General features: G+C 49.0%; 1 protein-coding gene across 2 annotated transcripts in view; it reads left to right on the forward strand.

Annotated features, from left to right (window-relative positions):
• Window positions 1–17,021, forward strand: part of DCBLD1 (discoidin, CUB and LCCL domain containing 1) — a 99,185-nt gene that overhangs the window by 51,466 nt on the left and 30,698 nt on the right. The window contains exons 7-15 of one of the 2 annotated variants that reach the window (XM_077900848.1): window positions 2,983–3,023; window positions 4,012–4,221; window positions 4,636–4,760; window positions 5,035–5,182; window positions 5,282–5,389; window positions 7,361–7,445; window positions 7,685–7,730; window positions 8,605–8,724; window positions 13,100–13,238. In XM_077900848.1, coding sequence (XP_077756974.1) covers window positions 2,983–3,023; window positions 4,012–4,221; window positions 4,636–4,760; window positions 5,035–5,182; window positions 5,282–5,389; window positions 7,361–7,445; window positions 7,685–7,730; window positions 8,605–8,688 — 847 coding nt within the window. In that variant the 3' untranslated portion in view covers window positions 8,689–8,724; window positions 13,100–13,238. Of the gene's footprint in view, window positions 1–2,982; window positions 3,024–4,011; window positions 4,222–4,635; window positions 4,761–5,034; window positions 5,183–5,281; window positions 5,390–7,360; window positions 7,446–7,680; window positions 7,731–8,604; window positions 8,725–13,099; window positions 13,239–17,021 lie in introns of those variants that run through there. The other variant, XM_077900840.1, reaches the window with a different exon arrangement.

Below are 17,021 nucleotides of genomic sequence, written 5' to 3' on the forward strand. Positions count from 1 at the left end.
TTTTGGATTGGGGTGTTGGCCTAAGCTCACAGGATGGGGACTTAGAAGCAGTGGCTGCAGTCGGGGGAGAAACTGGGTAGGACACATTCATGAAGGAGGCCTTGGCCGGGTGGAAGGCGGGGACCAGGCAGGCAGGGGACACGGAGCAGAGTCAGGGCCCGGAGAGGGACACCAGAGGAGTTACAGTAGGCAGCACACCCTGCTCTTGTCCAGGCCCTGGCTGGAGGGTAGCTGAGGAGAAAAGGCAAAGCTCCCACTGGCAATTCTGAGTCGGGGCTGCAGGTAGGGGTACCTGGAGAGGGTGTTTGAGCCCGAGTCTTTCACAGGCCACGCAAGTGATGCTGCATGTGATCTGTGGAAGGCAGTCGCCCACTAAGCACAGGGTGCGGGCTGCACTCTGATGGGAGGCTCACTGCTCTGTGTTCTTGCCTGCTGTGGATGGGGCTTCCCTCTGGATAGGACTTCTCACTTTGAGAGGCCCCACAGTGTTCTTTTCATACTGTGTGAACATTCAAAGACAAATCAGTCCCAAGTTTGTGCCAAGGTTTAAGATCTAAAAGCTTAGTTACAGGGGCGCCCAGGTGGCTCAGTGGTTGAGCGTCTGCCTTTGGCTCAGGTTCTGATCCCGGCTCATGGGATCGGGTCCCCATCGGGCTCCCTGCAGGGAGCCTGCTTCTTCCTCTGCCTATGTCTCTGCCTCTCTCTCTCTGCCTTTCATGAGTAAATAGATAAGATCTTTTTAAAAAGATAAAAATAAAAAATAAAAGCTTAGTAACAGACTACCTTTAGAACTAAATCCTTACTCAAATAAAATTTATGTGTGTGTTATAAATTCACTTTTATATACACACGTATTTTATACATATATGCACGTACATGTATGTACTATGGATAAAAATGTACGCATACATGTACTATATATACATACACGCATATGTACATGTATTTTTTCACTTTTGTGAAAAAAATTTTTCACTTTTTTTCACTCAAACTTTTTGGAACATAAATATTATATCCTGATTTATTTTAAAAGTGATTACTTATGCACAGTAAGCTGTAAACATCAGCGTGATCTTGACTTTTGAGGATCTGGTTTTGGTTACATTTTTTATGGTTCAATGTATTGATACTAGGGGACCATTTCAGGAAGATGTCATGCTGGGGCCTAGATTTGTTGAGCGCCGTGTCTCCAAATAGGAACAAAGAATTGACCTCTGGTTTTAAGTCTGTTTTTTTGTTTTTTGTTTTTAAATCTCTTGCCTGTGTTTATATACATCTTAGTGCTTCTTTTGTAGAAAAATAGGATTGTAAAAAGTTTAACTTGTACTACTAGGATTTTATTTTACCTTTTGAAAAAAATTATTTAAACTATTAAATAGAAGCAGACGTATTCTCAGTTACTTCTGGACTTAACACAGATGAAGTCACCTAACGGAATTTGAAATTAAATGATGATGCAAAGATAGGAATACAGAAATCGAAACCATTAATGAATTAGGAAGAGTTTCGCTCTACATTCCATGCAGTTATTTAAACAAATTTTTGATGTTTGTTTTGGTGGGAATAGAAAGTCCAGAATTATATCAATGTCCCTTCTTCCTTCCAGCTCTGATTTTGCTTTGGCTTTTTGTACTGAGCAGAGAAGAGTGAACCACATGCGGATACATCTCTGCCAGTCATCTCAATTCCCAAATCTTTAGGGGGCAGTTGTTTTTATCTGTGCTGGTTTGCTGTTGGGGAAGTACTGTGCCTGCGGTCATTGAACTTCTGTTCCCACACATGCTTGTTTGGTGTTCAGGAAAAAACACAGAAGGAAGCATTGCCGCTGAGGAAGAAGGAGTCCCTAAAGTAAATATCTAGGGTTCTTCTGGGATTCATCCGGGTCAGGTCACTTCCTTGATTGGAGGAGACCAGAATGGAATCAGGAAGAGAGCCTGACCTCAGACAGAGGGTGAAGCTCAAACCACCAGCCGGGAATGCTTTTCTTTCAGTTTACATCAGCCTATTCTTGATCACTTCTCTAGCCCTCTGGGAAGGCTGGCAGTTCCAGGAATCTGATTGAACTCATTCACCCTGATGTGTGAATGCTTCAGAGCTCCAGCCTCCTGGGGTGTTTCCATTTTTAAAAAAGGAGGCTCAATAAATAAATAAATAAATAGGAGGCTCATTTACCAATAGAATTCTCTAAGTGGTTGTATTTAGTTACTTTAATAGAGTCAAATGGAAAAAAAAAAAAGTATTCCAGCTGATAATGGAGAAAAGCCAGGCAGAGAGCTTTTAGGTTGCAGAGCCCTCCCAGTGGTGTCTTCCCAGGGTTAACTACAGTTATCCTTCTTTCCATAACCTCTCTTGTTCAGCAACAACAAAATATTTTAGCGTCTCATGGCAGTGGGAACAAGTTTAGGTGCTCCAGGTTGCTGCAGTATCAGGTGGGCTTATTTGGGCAAAATGTCAAGTGTAATAGCAGGAACGTTAGAAAAAAAATGGAAAAATCGTCAAGTAGAGGCTCTAAATAAATTAATAAAACTTTGTGAAACAGCAACTTTCTTTAAAAGTTAGGAGAGCTGCATCTTCACCCCAGCTTGGCCTCGAACTGTGAATTTAGGCAAGTGTCATGACCCCCGAGGGTCTGCATTTTCATGTAGGAAATGATTGGTGCCTGCATTGTATTCAGTGCAGAGGTTATAATGGAACCTTTATGCGGAATGGCAGGGCCGGGAGTCTCTGCTTGGGACTGGACAAAGAAGAAGATAAAGTCCCTTCCAGGAATTGGGACTACCTGGTACTTCTAAACATTGCAACAGCAGCAAAGCTTTAAATGGGAAGGTTCCTATACTCTTGTCCAGACCTTTTCTGGGCTCTTTGTGATTTCACGGTTCAGGACCCTCTGTCCATAGTTGCCATCTCTAATTCAGAGTCAAACATTTAAATTGAGATCCCGGTAAGCAACTCACCTCCTCATGTCTGTGTTTGTTATTGCAGTGGTTCCCTGTCAGACAAGCGATTTCTCTTTACCTCCAATGGTAAGGATCATGCCTTTTTTTTTTTTTTTTAAGAACTTGATATTTTCTAATCCCCAGTGGTAGTTTATTTTCCCGTACCCCTCTGATGATCTAGTTTAAAGGATTGTATTTTTGTTTTTGCCCCCCGCCGATCCCAGAGCACCAAGTACGCTGTAACCTAAAAATACCAAGACACTAACTCAATTGGCATGAAGTAGAAAATCCTTTTTCTTTATCATCTCAGCTGTCTCAAACTTTTGCCAAAAAAGAATGAAAATTCAAAATAGCATTTATTTTAAGATAAATTCCTTTATGTTAAACTTTAACAGGAAAAGCTTTTAAATACGACGGTTTGATTTGTGGTTCTCTTGAATAAAATGATTGAACATGAAATATGTTCTGTGTAAATAGTCTCTCAGCCTAAAGTAAAATATTGCAAGGAGAACAATATGAATGTGTCTTCTTTGTCCAGGGAGAGGAGTGTGGCCTTTATTTGCTAACCTCCACATTGTCTTGGACATGGTAAAATTCAGGTCCTGAGGATGACGTTGAGTACAATTTACTGATCTTCAGTGCCCCTGGATGTCCCTCCTCTTCAAGGATACGGACAATAGAGTCCCCTCTGATCAAGTGAGAAGAACTTTCAGCATTTTAAACCTTTAGGACACATTATACTTTGCTGAAATGAGGGAGAATTTATAAGTTTAGAAAGGAAAACCTATGGTGGGAACAAAGAGATGTCATTCCTAGGGGGGTGTGACTTCAGTGAGGTCCATTAAAGAGAAAAGCAGCAATTGTCAGAGGCTGCAGTACCAGTGAGTCAAAGAAAAAATCTGGGTCACTAAAAAAAAACTAGTACTTAGTTGATTTGCTATCAGAATGGAAATAAATCCACTGGATAATTCTAGGTGAAATGGAGTACTTTATTTTTCCCCCCTCTCATTTTGTGTTTACATCAGAGATACTCTCCCGGCCTTTTTGAAATTTTTTAATTTTTCATTTTTTTTAGGTTGCAGCAGATCATTGAGTTTGGAACCTGACACACAAATCAGAGCCTCTTGGCAGTGGGTCAGTGAGATGGGAGAACAAATTCACTGGTCCCCCGACCAAGCCCAACTTCAAGACCAAGACCTGTCGTGGGCAGCAGGAGATGGTGGCAAGAACCGCAAACAGCGAGAGTGGCTGGAGACCGATTTGGGAGAGAAAAAGAAAATCACAGGTACAGCCTCACCAATGCAAGTGACTGGTGGTTGAAATTACGTTTTAGACCTACAGAGGTGCCTCTTTCTGTCCCTCCAAGGACTCTGTGTCTTTTCTAAAAGTAACAAGCCTTCACACTGTCTCCATGGGAAGAACCTGTGCGCAGATTGTAAGTGCGGATATATGGATTAGAAAGCCCACACCTCAAAGATGGAACCTTCTGCTGGCGTGTTGTCAGTGTGGAAACACTCATCTGTGGTCAGGTTTCTAAATGCAAATAAGAAAAATTGGCCTGGAAAATGATTTAAGATTTCAAGTGAGGAGAAAAAAAAAAAAAAAAAGAAAGAGAAAGAAAGAGAAAAGACACCTGGAATTGTAATACATGATGTATATATTTTTAAAAACTAACCTATCAATAATATTTTCTTACAAGGGATTATGACCACAGGATCCACACAGTCAAATTTCAACTTTTATGTTAAGAGTTTCGTGATGAAGTTCAAAAACAACAACTCCAAGTGGAGGAGCTATAAAGGAATTGCGAATAATAAAGAGAAGGTAAGAGAAACTTTGGAGGAAGGAACTGAGCGGGAGAGTGGTCTCCAGATACTTTTATCCGTGTGATTCCAGAAACCAGAGTTGCAGCACCACCCTAGTGAGGTAACTTAGCCTTTGTTGGCAAAGCCATATATCTTCACTTGCAAGCATCTCTGCAGAACCGCAAGGGACATAGAATTCTGGCTTTGGTGTCATATAAGCAGGGAGGAGGGGGTGGGAAAGACTTAGGAACTCCCTCCGAGCCTCTTCAGGTAAAAGTTATTTGTTTCTACAGGTGTTTCAGGGCAACTCGAATTTTCGGGATCCAGTGAGGAACAATTTCATCCCTCCCATCGTGGCCAGATACATTCGGGTTGTCCCCCAGACGTGGCATCAGAGGATAGCCTTGAATGTGGAGCTCTTTGGTTGCCAGATTACACAAGGTGTGGGACCAGGGGCAGGTCAGCGAGTTGTTTGATTCTGATCATGCCCTTTCACAGATTGTTACTAATGTGGTTTTTCCAACATCTCCTCTGCCTCAGGTAATGATTCATTGGTGTTAAACAAAACAAGTCCAAATACTGTTGGTTCATCTGAAAGAGAAGATGAGACAATCACAAAATCCATCCCCTCTGCAGAAATACCCACAGGTAGAGCAGTTACTGTTTTGTGGTTTCCTAAGGGGCATAACCAGACTCCATCTGATTATTACAGTCACTTCAACGAAACCTTTTTTCTCTGTCATGTGAATGTCTGGAGTCAGATGGCCCAGAGGTAGCTGCATAAGTATAAAATGAGGTATATCCACAGGAGGTATATCATTGCAATATTGTGAGTAGAAAAAAGTAGTATTTGCCCTTCAAACAATAGGTAAAGATTTTATGGAAAAATAATAGCACCTCCACACAATGGAATACTCTGCAGGTGTGAAAAATAAATGTGCTTAGTAGTAGAGGAAACTCTCTGAGATAACTTTAAAAAATATGCAAAGACCGGACAGTCTATATAGCACTCTACCATTTGTGCAAAAAAGGGAATAAAGATTGAATACACACACATATATATAAATATGTACATATATATATATAAATATATATATATATATATATAAAATCATTGCAATATCTCTGGAAGAAGGTCAGGAAACATAATTTGGCTTCCTGTAGAGGAGGAACAGAGGTAGGAGGGAGACATTTTTATACTTTTTGAAGTTTGAACATGTAAATATATAATCTATTCACATAATAAACATTAAAAGGACATTTGTTTTTTCAGAATATAAAATGATTTGCATATTAATTTATAAAATTCAGAAAGATTAGAGATATAGAAATATGAACATAAAAACAAGCCATAAATTAGTATCCCTAGATAATCACCATATTCCACTGTATGCAATCAAACTATATTTATCTATAACTTGAGAAAAAAACAGTAGCCTGCCATATATTTGGTCCTGTAGCATATCTTTTTTCACTTAACATGGTACTATGGGCATCTTCCAATGTTATTAAGTAGTTGAAAAACACAGTTTTTTTGTTTTTTTTTTTTTCAATTTATTTATGATAGTCACAGAGAGAGAGAGAGAGAGGCAAAACACAGGCAGAGGGAGAAGCAGGCTCCATGCACAGGGAGCCCGACGTGGGATTCGATCCCGGGTCTCCAGGATCGCGCCCTGGGCCAAAGGCAGGCGCTAAACCACTTTGCCAACCAGGGATCCCCACAGTTGTTAATACCTTTGTGTTTTCATATGGATATACCATCACCTAGTTAACCAGTCCCCTGTTGTTGGATGTTTAAGGTGGATAGATTTTTCCCAAATTTCCACTCTGGTAAATAACACCGCCATCATTTACATAACTTTTGTTCCTTTCAAAGGTTCTTATCCTCCCTTTTCACGAACTACACATTTCCACTCCTGATCATCCCTTTGTTTTCTTCTCAGGGATCACAGATAAAGAAGGGTGGACAAATATTTCTCCTTTAGTGTGCATAGTTTCTACAAGCTTGGGGCCTGCTTTAGTAGCTGTTAAAGCGACTTCTTTTTTTAAAGTAGGAAGATATGGTGTTCCGTGCAGCAGAGTGGAAATGCTGCTTGAGGTCATCAGGCTGCATTTCCTCTCAGTCCACAGCTCCAAAGCCCTGGTAACGGAAGCACAGGGAAGCACAGGGCTCAGCTCCCCTTCCCTGCTCCCCCTCACCCGCCAAGCTCCTGTTATTGTCCAAGCCAGAGCCCTCCCACCATCTAGGAGAACTGGTTCCTTGAGCCAAGCACCTCCTGGCCAGCCGAGTGGGCCGGCTTGAAATCTTCCCCTTGGATCCTGATTTTGGAGTCTTATATTGTCCAAACAACAAGCTCAGAGTAAATGTGAATCTCTGAGGACCATCAAAAATTGCCCTTTTTGGGGAAAAAAAAAACTTATTTTCCAAAAACTTGAGCCAGGATTTTGAATCCTCTCTTTTGCTTTCTGATATCCGGCAATGCCTAGCACATACTCACTTCCCCCAGATATGAATGAAGGCACTCAAGACCTTTCAAACCAGCGTTCAGTCTTAGATCGTGAGGCTTGGCTGCAGTTCATTTCTATTGTAATGTGGTGGCTTTCTTTCCCCCTTCCTAGGAATAAACGTCACAGCTGTTGCCCTTCCACTGGTGCTCTTTGGCCTGCTGGTTGCTGGAATGGGAATCTTTGCAGCCCTTAGAAAGTATGTAACTTGACATTTTACAATTTCTTCTCTGATTATGCAAATAATCACAAACCCAAAATATTTGCTTTTCAGATGTTCTTGTGTAGAAAAGCTGCATTGCTTTGGCCAAGATAAAATGTTAATTTATGCTTTAAAAACAAGTTGGGGAGGGGTGGAAAGTATCAAGCATTCTTCTATAAACAATACTTATCACTTGGAAACCTTTTCAAGTAGGATTCTTTTGTCTCTGTAGGAAGAAGAAGAAAGGAAATCCATATGGATCAGCTAAGGCCCAGAAAACAGGTTGGTTTACAGAAAACTCTACGGTTTTACTCTATGGTTTTATTCTGTCCTAGAGAAGGGACAGGATCCGCTGATTAAAAGCACGATTAGGTCTGTGGCCCACACTCATATGGTTTAAAAAATAAGATCCATGGCCTTTAAGTTATTAGCAAGCCTAAAAGGAATGGAATATTGTGTTTTAATCTATTTTAATAGAGAGTTTTCATGGCCAGTTACATTTACTTTTGTTCAGCATTGTCCCATCATTTATCAACATTCTTTTTTTTTTTTTTTTTTGGCCACTGGAGTTTAGGTCACCACACTGCCTCTCATCCAGGAGAAGTTTTAAAAAGCCCCCTTTATTTACAAAGTACATTGTCCAGCATGCTCTGCATCTCCAGGCTTCCTCTGTATTTTCCACTCTGGGGAGCGAAGGAAGCACCAGGCAGGGTTCACGGTCAGGTTTCAGAGAATCCTAAGGACTACAGGATGCCCAAGCAATGAGTCAGCTGTGGTCCAGTGGGAGGGCAGGACCCCTCAGGATCTCAGGGGCGCCTTGGGACACCAGATGTGTTGACTCCTCTGAGGCATGAATGTTGTGTCCGTGCAGATTGATGGAAAACCATGCCCACGTGTGTAACAGGGATAATCTGGGACATGACGGGTCCGCAGACACACTTGCAAAAGCAGGTAGAAAGCGTGGTTGGAAGGGTGTTTGCTGTTGTTGTAACGACGTCAGCATGCTGCTCCTGCTACATGCATGTGACGAGCTGCGGCCCTGCATCTACAGCCAGCCGGCAGAACCCCCCAACCCCTGCTCACCGAGGAACACATCATGGGCCATGCGCATTAGGCTTCTGGGGTTTTAGGTTGTTTCGTGTTATCTTTCTTCCAGACTGTTGGAAGCAGATCAAGTATCCCTTTGCCCGACATCAGTCAGCTGAGTTTACCATCAGCTATGATCATGAGAAGGAAATGACACAAAAGTTAGATCTCATCACAAGCGATATGGCAGGTAAGCGTCAAGCCTCTGGGACAGTGCCCTGACATGGGAAGAGCTGCTTAGGGGGCTGGGGAGACCAGGAGGGAAATAAGACAAAACCCTTGTGTTTAGATGGGGCCCAATACATCAGTAAAGTGGACAGTCTTCCTTCTTAACTCTGCAAGGAGTCACTAAGTCCCAAACGGACTCCAAGATATCTCTCAAAAGCCCATTCAGAGGAGGCCATTGCCCATACGGGAGCTATAGCGTGGCTAAAGCAATGGCCCTGAGGCACCACAACAATCTGGAAACCCTTGATTAATCTGTTACTAACAAAGAGAGACTGGAAAGATGAATTAAGCACAGCTCCTGCCCTTGTAGAAGGTGAGACAGGACATGAAGGAAGCCATCCAGTGTCAGAATGGCCTGTGTCCCTCATAAGCCATCACTGAGAGTCAGGCTTCTCAAACTGTCCTTGGGGAAGGATGCTTTTTTTCCTTTTTTTTTTTTTTTTTTTTGTCTTTTAAAAAATTATTTCTCATTGTCAAGAACTAATACCTTTGTAAAATACAATACAGTTGATCCCTGAACCAAGGGGTTTAGGGACACCTACCTGCTGTGCAGCCAGAAATCCTTGTGTAACTTCTGACTCCCCCAAAATTTAACCACTAATAGTTTATTGTTGACTAGAACACCCTACTGTTGACTCCATCCTTACAAACAACATGAACAGTCAGTTAACACATATTTTGTATGTCATATGCGTTATCTATTGTGTTCTTACAATAAAGTAAGTTAGAGAAAATAAAATATTAAGAAAATCATAAAGAGGAAAATACACTTCCAGTACTATACTGTAATGAAAAAAAATCTGCCTATAAGTGGACACACGTAGTTGAAACCCCTGTTGCTCAGGGTCAGCTGTATAAATTAGCAGTAATAATGGCATTTTTAAAGACCTACAAAATAGAAAGCTCTAATTCTTTTATTAGACTCAACAGACATAAGGTGACTCTTGCATTGCTATTGAGTTTCTAAACGCTGTCAATTGGTGTGCTTGGCTTTTTGCAGACCTGTGTCAGTTCTCAGATATGTAGGCGTCTGCAGGCCACACTTGGAGGAGCTCAGCTTAGCTTCTCGCTACCCGAAGTGCATTCTGAGGACTGGCAGCATCAGGGAACTTGCTAGAAATGCAGGCTTTCAGGCCGTGTGCCCGGGACCTACTGACCTGGGGAGGCGGTGCACGTAGATGTCAAAGTCAGGAAGCTCCTGGTGGGAGGGTTGCTTGAGCCGCTTGGGGCAAAGAGAGCATCCATCCACCCCAAATCCAACTTCTTATTCCTTTCCCCCCAACAGCCCCTGACAATTCTAGCGCTACCTCTTAGGTAAAACGAGGGGAGGGCAGACTTGCTTGTCTGTCCTCTTCCTTTCATTTTGTCAGCTTCTGCCGCAGCCTGTCCTCCTTCCCTACTGTGTGGTCCTTCTCCGGGCCTCACTCCCCCTACTGCTCAGCCACAGTGTCTCTCCTCAGCAGCCTCACCCACCCACTCCAGAGCTCCCAACAGAGAGCCCTTCCTTGCTTTTTGGTCAGTGCAGCGGCTCAGCCCAGACCTCCTCCTTGTCCCCAACAAGTCAGTAAGTCTCACCTGCTGGACACCTCTACCTGTGAGGGTCCCCAGTTCTTCAGCATGTCCAAAACTGAGCGCAGTTCCTAACCCTCCCCCCATGAATACTCCATACATTCCACTTCCCAGTGGCCTCCCCACTGTGCATCCCAGGCTTCTGGGCTTAACATCCAGGAAGGGGGCCCTGCTGGCTCCCCTCTTTCTCCATACCCCACAGTGTTGGTAATAAATTTCGCTGATTCACATCTCCAGTGTGTGGCCTTTCCAAGGCTGCTGCCAGACTCCTAGTGTGTGACTTACACTTTTTTCTTTTTGTCTCATTTTTGACCTTTCCTTCTTCACATGGCTGCCAGGTTACCTCCAACTGTGCCAGTCTCTTATGTAGACCTCTCAGTAGGTTTCTAGAGAAGTAAACCAAACTTGCTAGCAAAAGCACTCAGTGTCCTCTCTGATGGGCATACACTTGGGGCCTGAGCTGGACTTCTGGCTCCACTGGCTGCGAGCCGTGACCCTGGAGCAGTGACTGCATCTCAGCCCGCTTCTGTTTTCCGTTTGTCAAATGGAGGAAAAGTCCCTACCTACCTCATTGTACTTTTTTTTTTAAGGATTTCACTAACTGATATCTTCCTAGCTTAGAATACTGCCTGGCACAGAGTCAGGACCCAATGAATGAATGGGGGCTTTGTCATTATCATCACCTTTATCATCGGTCCCCAACCTACTATTTGGGTCTTTCTATTCCATTAAACTACTCCATGCCTGTCATACTCTGGCCACATCAATCTTGGACTCTCTCCGTGGTTTTTTTTTTTTTTTTTTAATTTTTTTAAAAAGATTTTATGTATTTATTCAGAGAGAGAGAGAGGCAGAGACACAGGCAGAGGGAGAAGCAGGCTCCATGCACCGGGAGCCCGACGTGGGACTCAACCCTGGGTCTCCAGGATCACACCCCGGGCTGCAGGCGGTGCTAAACCGCTGCGCCACCGGGGCTGCCCCTTTTTTTTAAACTTAAAAAAGATTTTCTTTACTCGTGAGAGACACACAGAGAGAGAGAGAGGCAGAGTCACAGGCAGAGGGAGAAGCAGGTTCCATGCAGGGAGCCTGATGCTCGATCCCAGGACCCGGGGATCACCACCGAACCACCCATCGCCCCTCTCTATGGTTTTAATAGGTCGTTTGGTCACCGTTCCCCGTTCTGCATAGTATCACCCCCACCTCCAAAATCTGCCATTGCCTGAGCCGCCTGAGAGCTCCAGGAGGTGGCTCCCCCTCACCCCGCCCCCGCCCTCGCCCCAGTTGGGGGAAGCGCAGTCTCCACCCCGGGTCCACAGGCTTCGGAGAGCACGAGCTCGGCTGCCCACCCCTGCGGCTGCTCACCCCTCGGGCTGCTCACCCCTGCGGCTGCTCACCCCTGCGGCGGCTCACCCCTCGGGCTGCTCACCCCTGCGGATGCTCACCCCTGCGGCTGCTCACCCCTCGGGCTGCTCACCCCTGCGGCTGCTCACCCCTGCGGCGGCTCACCCCTGCGGCTGCTCACCCCTACGGCTGCTCACCCCTCGGGCTGCTCACCCCTCGGGCTCCTCACCCCTGCGGCTGCTCACCCCTCGGGCTGCTCACCCCTGCGGCTGCTCACCCCTGCGGCGGCTCACCCCTGAGGCTGCTCACCCCTGCGGCTGCTCACCCCTGCGGCTGCTCACCCCTGCGGCGGCTCACCCCTCGGGCTGCTCACCCCTGCGGCGGCTCACCCCTGCGGCTGCTCACCCCTCGGGCTGCTCACCCCTCGGGCTCCTCACCCCTGCGGCTGCTCACCCCTCGGGCTGCTCACCCCTGCGGCTGCTCACCCCTGCGGCGGCTCACCCCTGAGGCTGCTCACCCCTGCGGCTGCTCACCCCTGCGGCGGCTCACCCCTCGGGCTGCTCACCCCTGCGGCGGCTCACCCCTGCGGCTGCTCACCCCTCGGGCTGCTCACCCCTCGGGCTCCTCACCCCTGCGGCTGCTCACCCCTCGGGCTGCTCACCCCTGCGGCTGCTCACCCCTGCGGCGGCTCACCCCTGAGGCTGCTCACCCCTGCGGCTGCTCACCCCTGCGGCGGCTCACCCCTCGGGCTGCTCACCCCTGCGGCGGCTCACCCCTGCGGCTGCTCACCCCTCGGGCTGCTCACCCCTCGGGCTCCTCACCCCTGCGGCTGCTCACCCCTCGGGCTGCTCACCCCTGCGGCTGCTCACCCCTGCGGCGGCTCACCCCTGAGGCTGCTCACCCCTGCGGCTGCTCACCCCTGCGGCGGCTCACCCCTCGGGCTGCTCACCCCTGCGGCGGCTCACCCCTGCGGCTGCTCACCCCTCGGGCTGCTCACCCCTCGGGCTCCTCACCCCTGCGGCTGCTCACCCCTCGGGCTGCTCACCCCTGCGGCTGCTCACCCCTGCGGCGGCTCACCCCTGAGGCTGCTCACCCCTGCGGCTGCTCACCCCTGCGGCGGCTCACCCCTCGGGCTGCTCACCCCTGCGGCGGCTCACCCCTGCGGCTGCTCACCCCTCGGGCTGCTCACCCCTCGGGCTCCTCACCCCTGCGGCTGCTCACCCCTCGGGCTGCTCACCCCTGCGGCTGCTCACCCCTCGGCTTCCCCGCTGCCTGCCCCCCGGTAGGCGCTCGGCCGAGCTGGTCCCCAGGGCCGGTCCCCAGGGCCCCCCTCCGCCGACGGCCGGCCTGCCCGGGTGGGGGGGTGGGGGATGCGGGGGTGTCCGTGTGGCTCCCCCACGCTGAGCCTCCCGCGCTTGTGATTTCAGATTACCAGCCGCCGCTGCTGATGGGCATGGGCACGGGCACGGCGGCGAGGAAGGGCTCCACCTTCCGCCCGATGGACGCCGAGGCCGCGGGGGCCGAGCCCAGCGCCCCGGCCGGCGGCCACTACGCCCGCCCCCTGCCGGCCGCCCGCCACGAGTACGCCCTGCCCTTGAGCCCCGCCGAGCCCGAGTACGCGACGCCCATCGTGGGGCGGCCCGCGGCGCGGACGCGCACCTTCCCCGCGCGCGGCGGCTACCGCGTGCCCGGGCCCGCGCCCTACCAGACGCCGCCCGCCGCCCGCCGCCCCGGCCCCGGCCCCGGCCCCGGCCCCGGCCCCCGCCCCGGCCCCCGCCCCCAGCAGCCCGCGGCCGGCGGCCCGACGGCGGAGCGCGCCCGCCCCGACTACCAGGAGCCGCGCGCCGAGCCGGCCGCCCGCGCCGCCTACGCCGCCCCCGGGGGCTGCCTGCGGCCCCCGAGCCCCGCGGCCCTGAGCGCCCCGCTGTGAGCGCCCCCTGGAGGCCGCCGCTGCCGTCCGGGGCGGGCTGCCGGGCCCTGGGAGCCGGCCGCGGGGCCCCGCGCGCGTGTCCGCGGTGCGCCCCCCCGGATCCTGCGGGGACCCCCGGGGACCGCCCCTCCTACTGTTTACAAAGCGGTGCGCCTGGCTCCGCGCGACCCTGGCGCGAGAGCCCGGGGTTGCGTCGCGCTGGGCCAGGACAGCTTTCCGATGGCCTTTCCATTTCTCTAACTGTGAGACCGAGCTGCTTTAGTGTAAACGTGCAATCTGTACAGAGTCGTATTTAACGTGAATTAAAGTAACTTAAGTTCGCCTTGTCGGGTGTGGGTCCTGCCCCGCGGGTAAGGCGGAGAGCGGGCTGCGCGGAACCGTGCGCGGAGGACGGTCGCCCTGGGAGCGCGTCCTACCGCGCCGCCGCCGCGGTCTGTTGAAACTTCACCTTGTCGCCAGTGGGGGCGCATTGCCCCTCCTTGGGTAACTAGAGTGAAAAGCGTGGCTGGCGCTGTTCTGGAAGGAATGAGATCCCTTGAAGCCCCGCGGGGTGGCTGTCGCGGGAGGGCTGCAGGGGAAAGCAGAGGCGGCCGCGCCAGCCCCCGGGCCACCAGCCCCCCCCACCCCCGGGATGGGCTGGGCCGCGGCCGGTAGGTCCCTGGGGGCCGCGGGGCCTCCCTTGCCTGGGGGACCCAGCTCCCCAGGGACCCCACTTTGCTCCCTCCTCACCTGGGCCTAGCGGGCCCTGGACGGCTGTCACATGCAAACCCACCTTTTCAGACCGTCTGCCAGGCCACCCAGCAAAGGGAATGAAGGTGGCACCGCCTTGGCAGTCTGAATGACTGTGGCAGATGCTTCGTACCTCACATTAAAAATATTGCTGGGGCCAGACGCCCTCACTTTTGGGGACTTTCTTCAAAAACAACCCATGATAACGATGAAACACAAAGTTATTTGAGGTGTGTTCTTTCTTACAAAAGCGACCGAGGCCAAATCCACATAGAGCTCTTCTCCCGGGATGGTTGGGAACTGAACTGGTTTTGAGTCTTAGAAAATCGGCGTGTCTCTGATTCCAGATTAGCCCAGACCTCAGCTGTACCTCATGCTCAGTGCTTTTAATCTGGGTTTGCTTTGAGTTCACTGTGGGGGATTTAGCCTCTTTTGCCAAAGAGGAAAGTATGTGTTTGTTTTGACAAAAAAAAATGTGGACCAAAAAATCATTTACCTAAAAAAAAAAAAAATGTATTATAATTCTGTTTGTATGACTCTGACTTTCTGTGAAACGATAAATATTAAAATAGGGTGCTGGAAGTTCACAGCAGACTTTTGGGTTAATTTAGAGGATAACCCGTTTATTTTGTGGAGTTTACATGGTTTTATATGCATACTAATTGTAATAATAAACTATCCCAAATTACAGCGTCCCTGCCTCTCACTGGTGTCCTGCTTGCTGGCCAGGCGGTCTAAGGCGTTCGAGGCTCAGCCTTCCAGAAAGGGCAGGTGGTACAGCGGGGAGAGCTGGGCTCGGAGTGAAATAGGTCTTGGTTTCAAATCCCCATCAGCCAGCCGCACACCAGCTGAGAGATCTCGAGCCGGTTGTTCTGGAATTAAGACCAAGCAAACAAGCAAAGTCTATTCAAGCTTGTACATAGCAGGACCGTCAGCCACCCCCACTTCCATTTTGGCAGAAAGAGGCAGAAAAACTCAGAGGAGTGGGTAGCTGGGAAACACGGGAGGGCTGCAGGTGTGCCTTGATCGGAAGCTGTTGGTCTGGGGGAAGCTGTAGGATGGATTACCTCCATGGTTGGTTAGGGACGCACACTGTTGGCTCTCTCGGCTTGGCCCTAAGTTGGAAGTGGGGACAGAAATGAGAGAAACTATCAGTTATGAATGAAGGCTTAGTGATTTGGAGTTGATTATTGCTGCAGACATTATTGCGTGGCTTCTGGATTGTTCCCAGAAGTACTCTGACTTCCTGCAAGTCTGACTTCTAGCAGGCTGGCTTTCCGGGCTCGTTGCTTTCCTGCACTTACGCTGGGGCTTGTAAATCAGAGTTCTGTTTTTACATGTGGCCCGTTATCCATTTGTATATTCAGTCTGAAGTGGGGACGAAATGAGAGAAACTATCAGTTATGAATGAAGGCTTAGTGATTTGGAGTTGATTATTGCTGCAGACATTATTGCGTGGCTTCTGGATTGTTCCCAGAAGTACTCTGACTTCCTGCAAGTCTGACTTCTAGCAGGCTGGCTTTCCGGGCTCGTTGCTTTCCTGCACTTACGCTGGGGCTTGTAAATCAGAGTTCTGTTTTTACATGTGGCCCGTTATCCATTTGTATATTCAGTCTGTCATATCTAACCCTTTGCCTCAGTTTCTTCGTGTGTAAAAACGGTGTTAACGCGCCTTCCTCCAAGGCTTACAAGAAAGAATTCATAGGGACATTTATCAAAGTTTTTGCTCTGTAATTGGCCGTTTTTCTAATCCAGGCCCTGCACGTAGCTTTCTAACATTAAAATATTAGGCCGTAAAAATAGATTTCTTTACAATGGATGAAAGTTTCTTACATGCATCACATTTCTTCCCCATACTCATGATCTAATCATGACAGAGAGAGGAGAACGGGACTTTGTTTCGGAACAGCACTTCCTCAGGGTGGCCTCACGGGGTAGGCCGGGTGTTTGAGTGGCAACGTCTGATAAGACCCTGCACCCCCAAGCCGAAACTAGAGGATAAAGGCAGAAAAATACCGTGCCTTTCTTGCTTTTCCAGTGTTTTGCAACATTAGCACATGTGATACGGTGAGAATGAGATCATTCTTATTGTCTGGTGTCTTCTATGTTATCAAATCCTGTTGGGAGGCAGAGATTGCCTCCTGTCACTTCTTACGGCTGTGGCTGCAACACATCGTCTCTGACAAGACCACACGGAGCACAGAAGCTTCTGGAACTGTTCTGGGTTTTATTACTATTTAAAATTTCCTTAATATTTCCCATGAGCCTAGAAAACATCTGGAAAGGATATGAGAGTTTGCTTCGTTTATGCCACTTGCTTTCGAATCCTAGCAGAAAATGAAACCCCGATGATACAGACGCGACTTACGGTCACCAGCGTATAGCCTTTTTTTTTTTTTTAAGATTTTATTTATTTATTCATGAGAGACACACACGCACACAGAGAGAGAGACAGAGACACAGGCAGAGGGAGGAGCAGGCTCCGTTGCAAGGAGCCTGATGTGGGACTCAATCCCCCGTCTCCAGGATCACACCCTGGGCTGCAGGCGGCACTAAACCGCTGCGCCACCAGGGCTGCCCCCAAGTAGCCTTTCATAAGTGCATCCCTGCAAAGGCCTTTTATACATACGCCAGTTGAGCAGCCCACGTGTAAGTACCGGGTTGGTCTCCCTCTTTGCAAGATGCCTCTC

This window comes from Canis aureus, chromosome 1 (assembly GCF_053574225.1).
Source record: "Canis aureus isolate CA01 chromosome 1, VMU_Caureus_v.1.0, whole genome shotgun sequence".
NCBI classification, from domain to species: domain Eukaryota; kingdom Metazoa; phylum Chordata; class Mammalia; order Carnivora; family Canidae; genus Canis; species Canis aureus.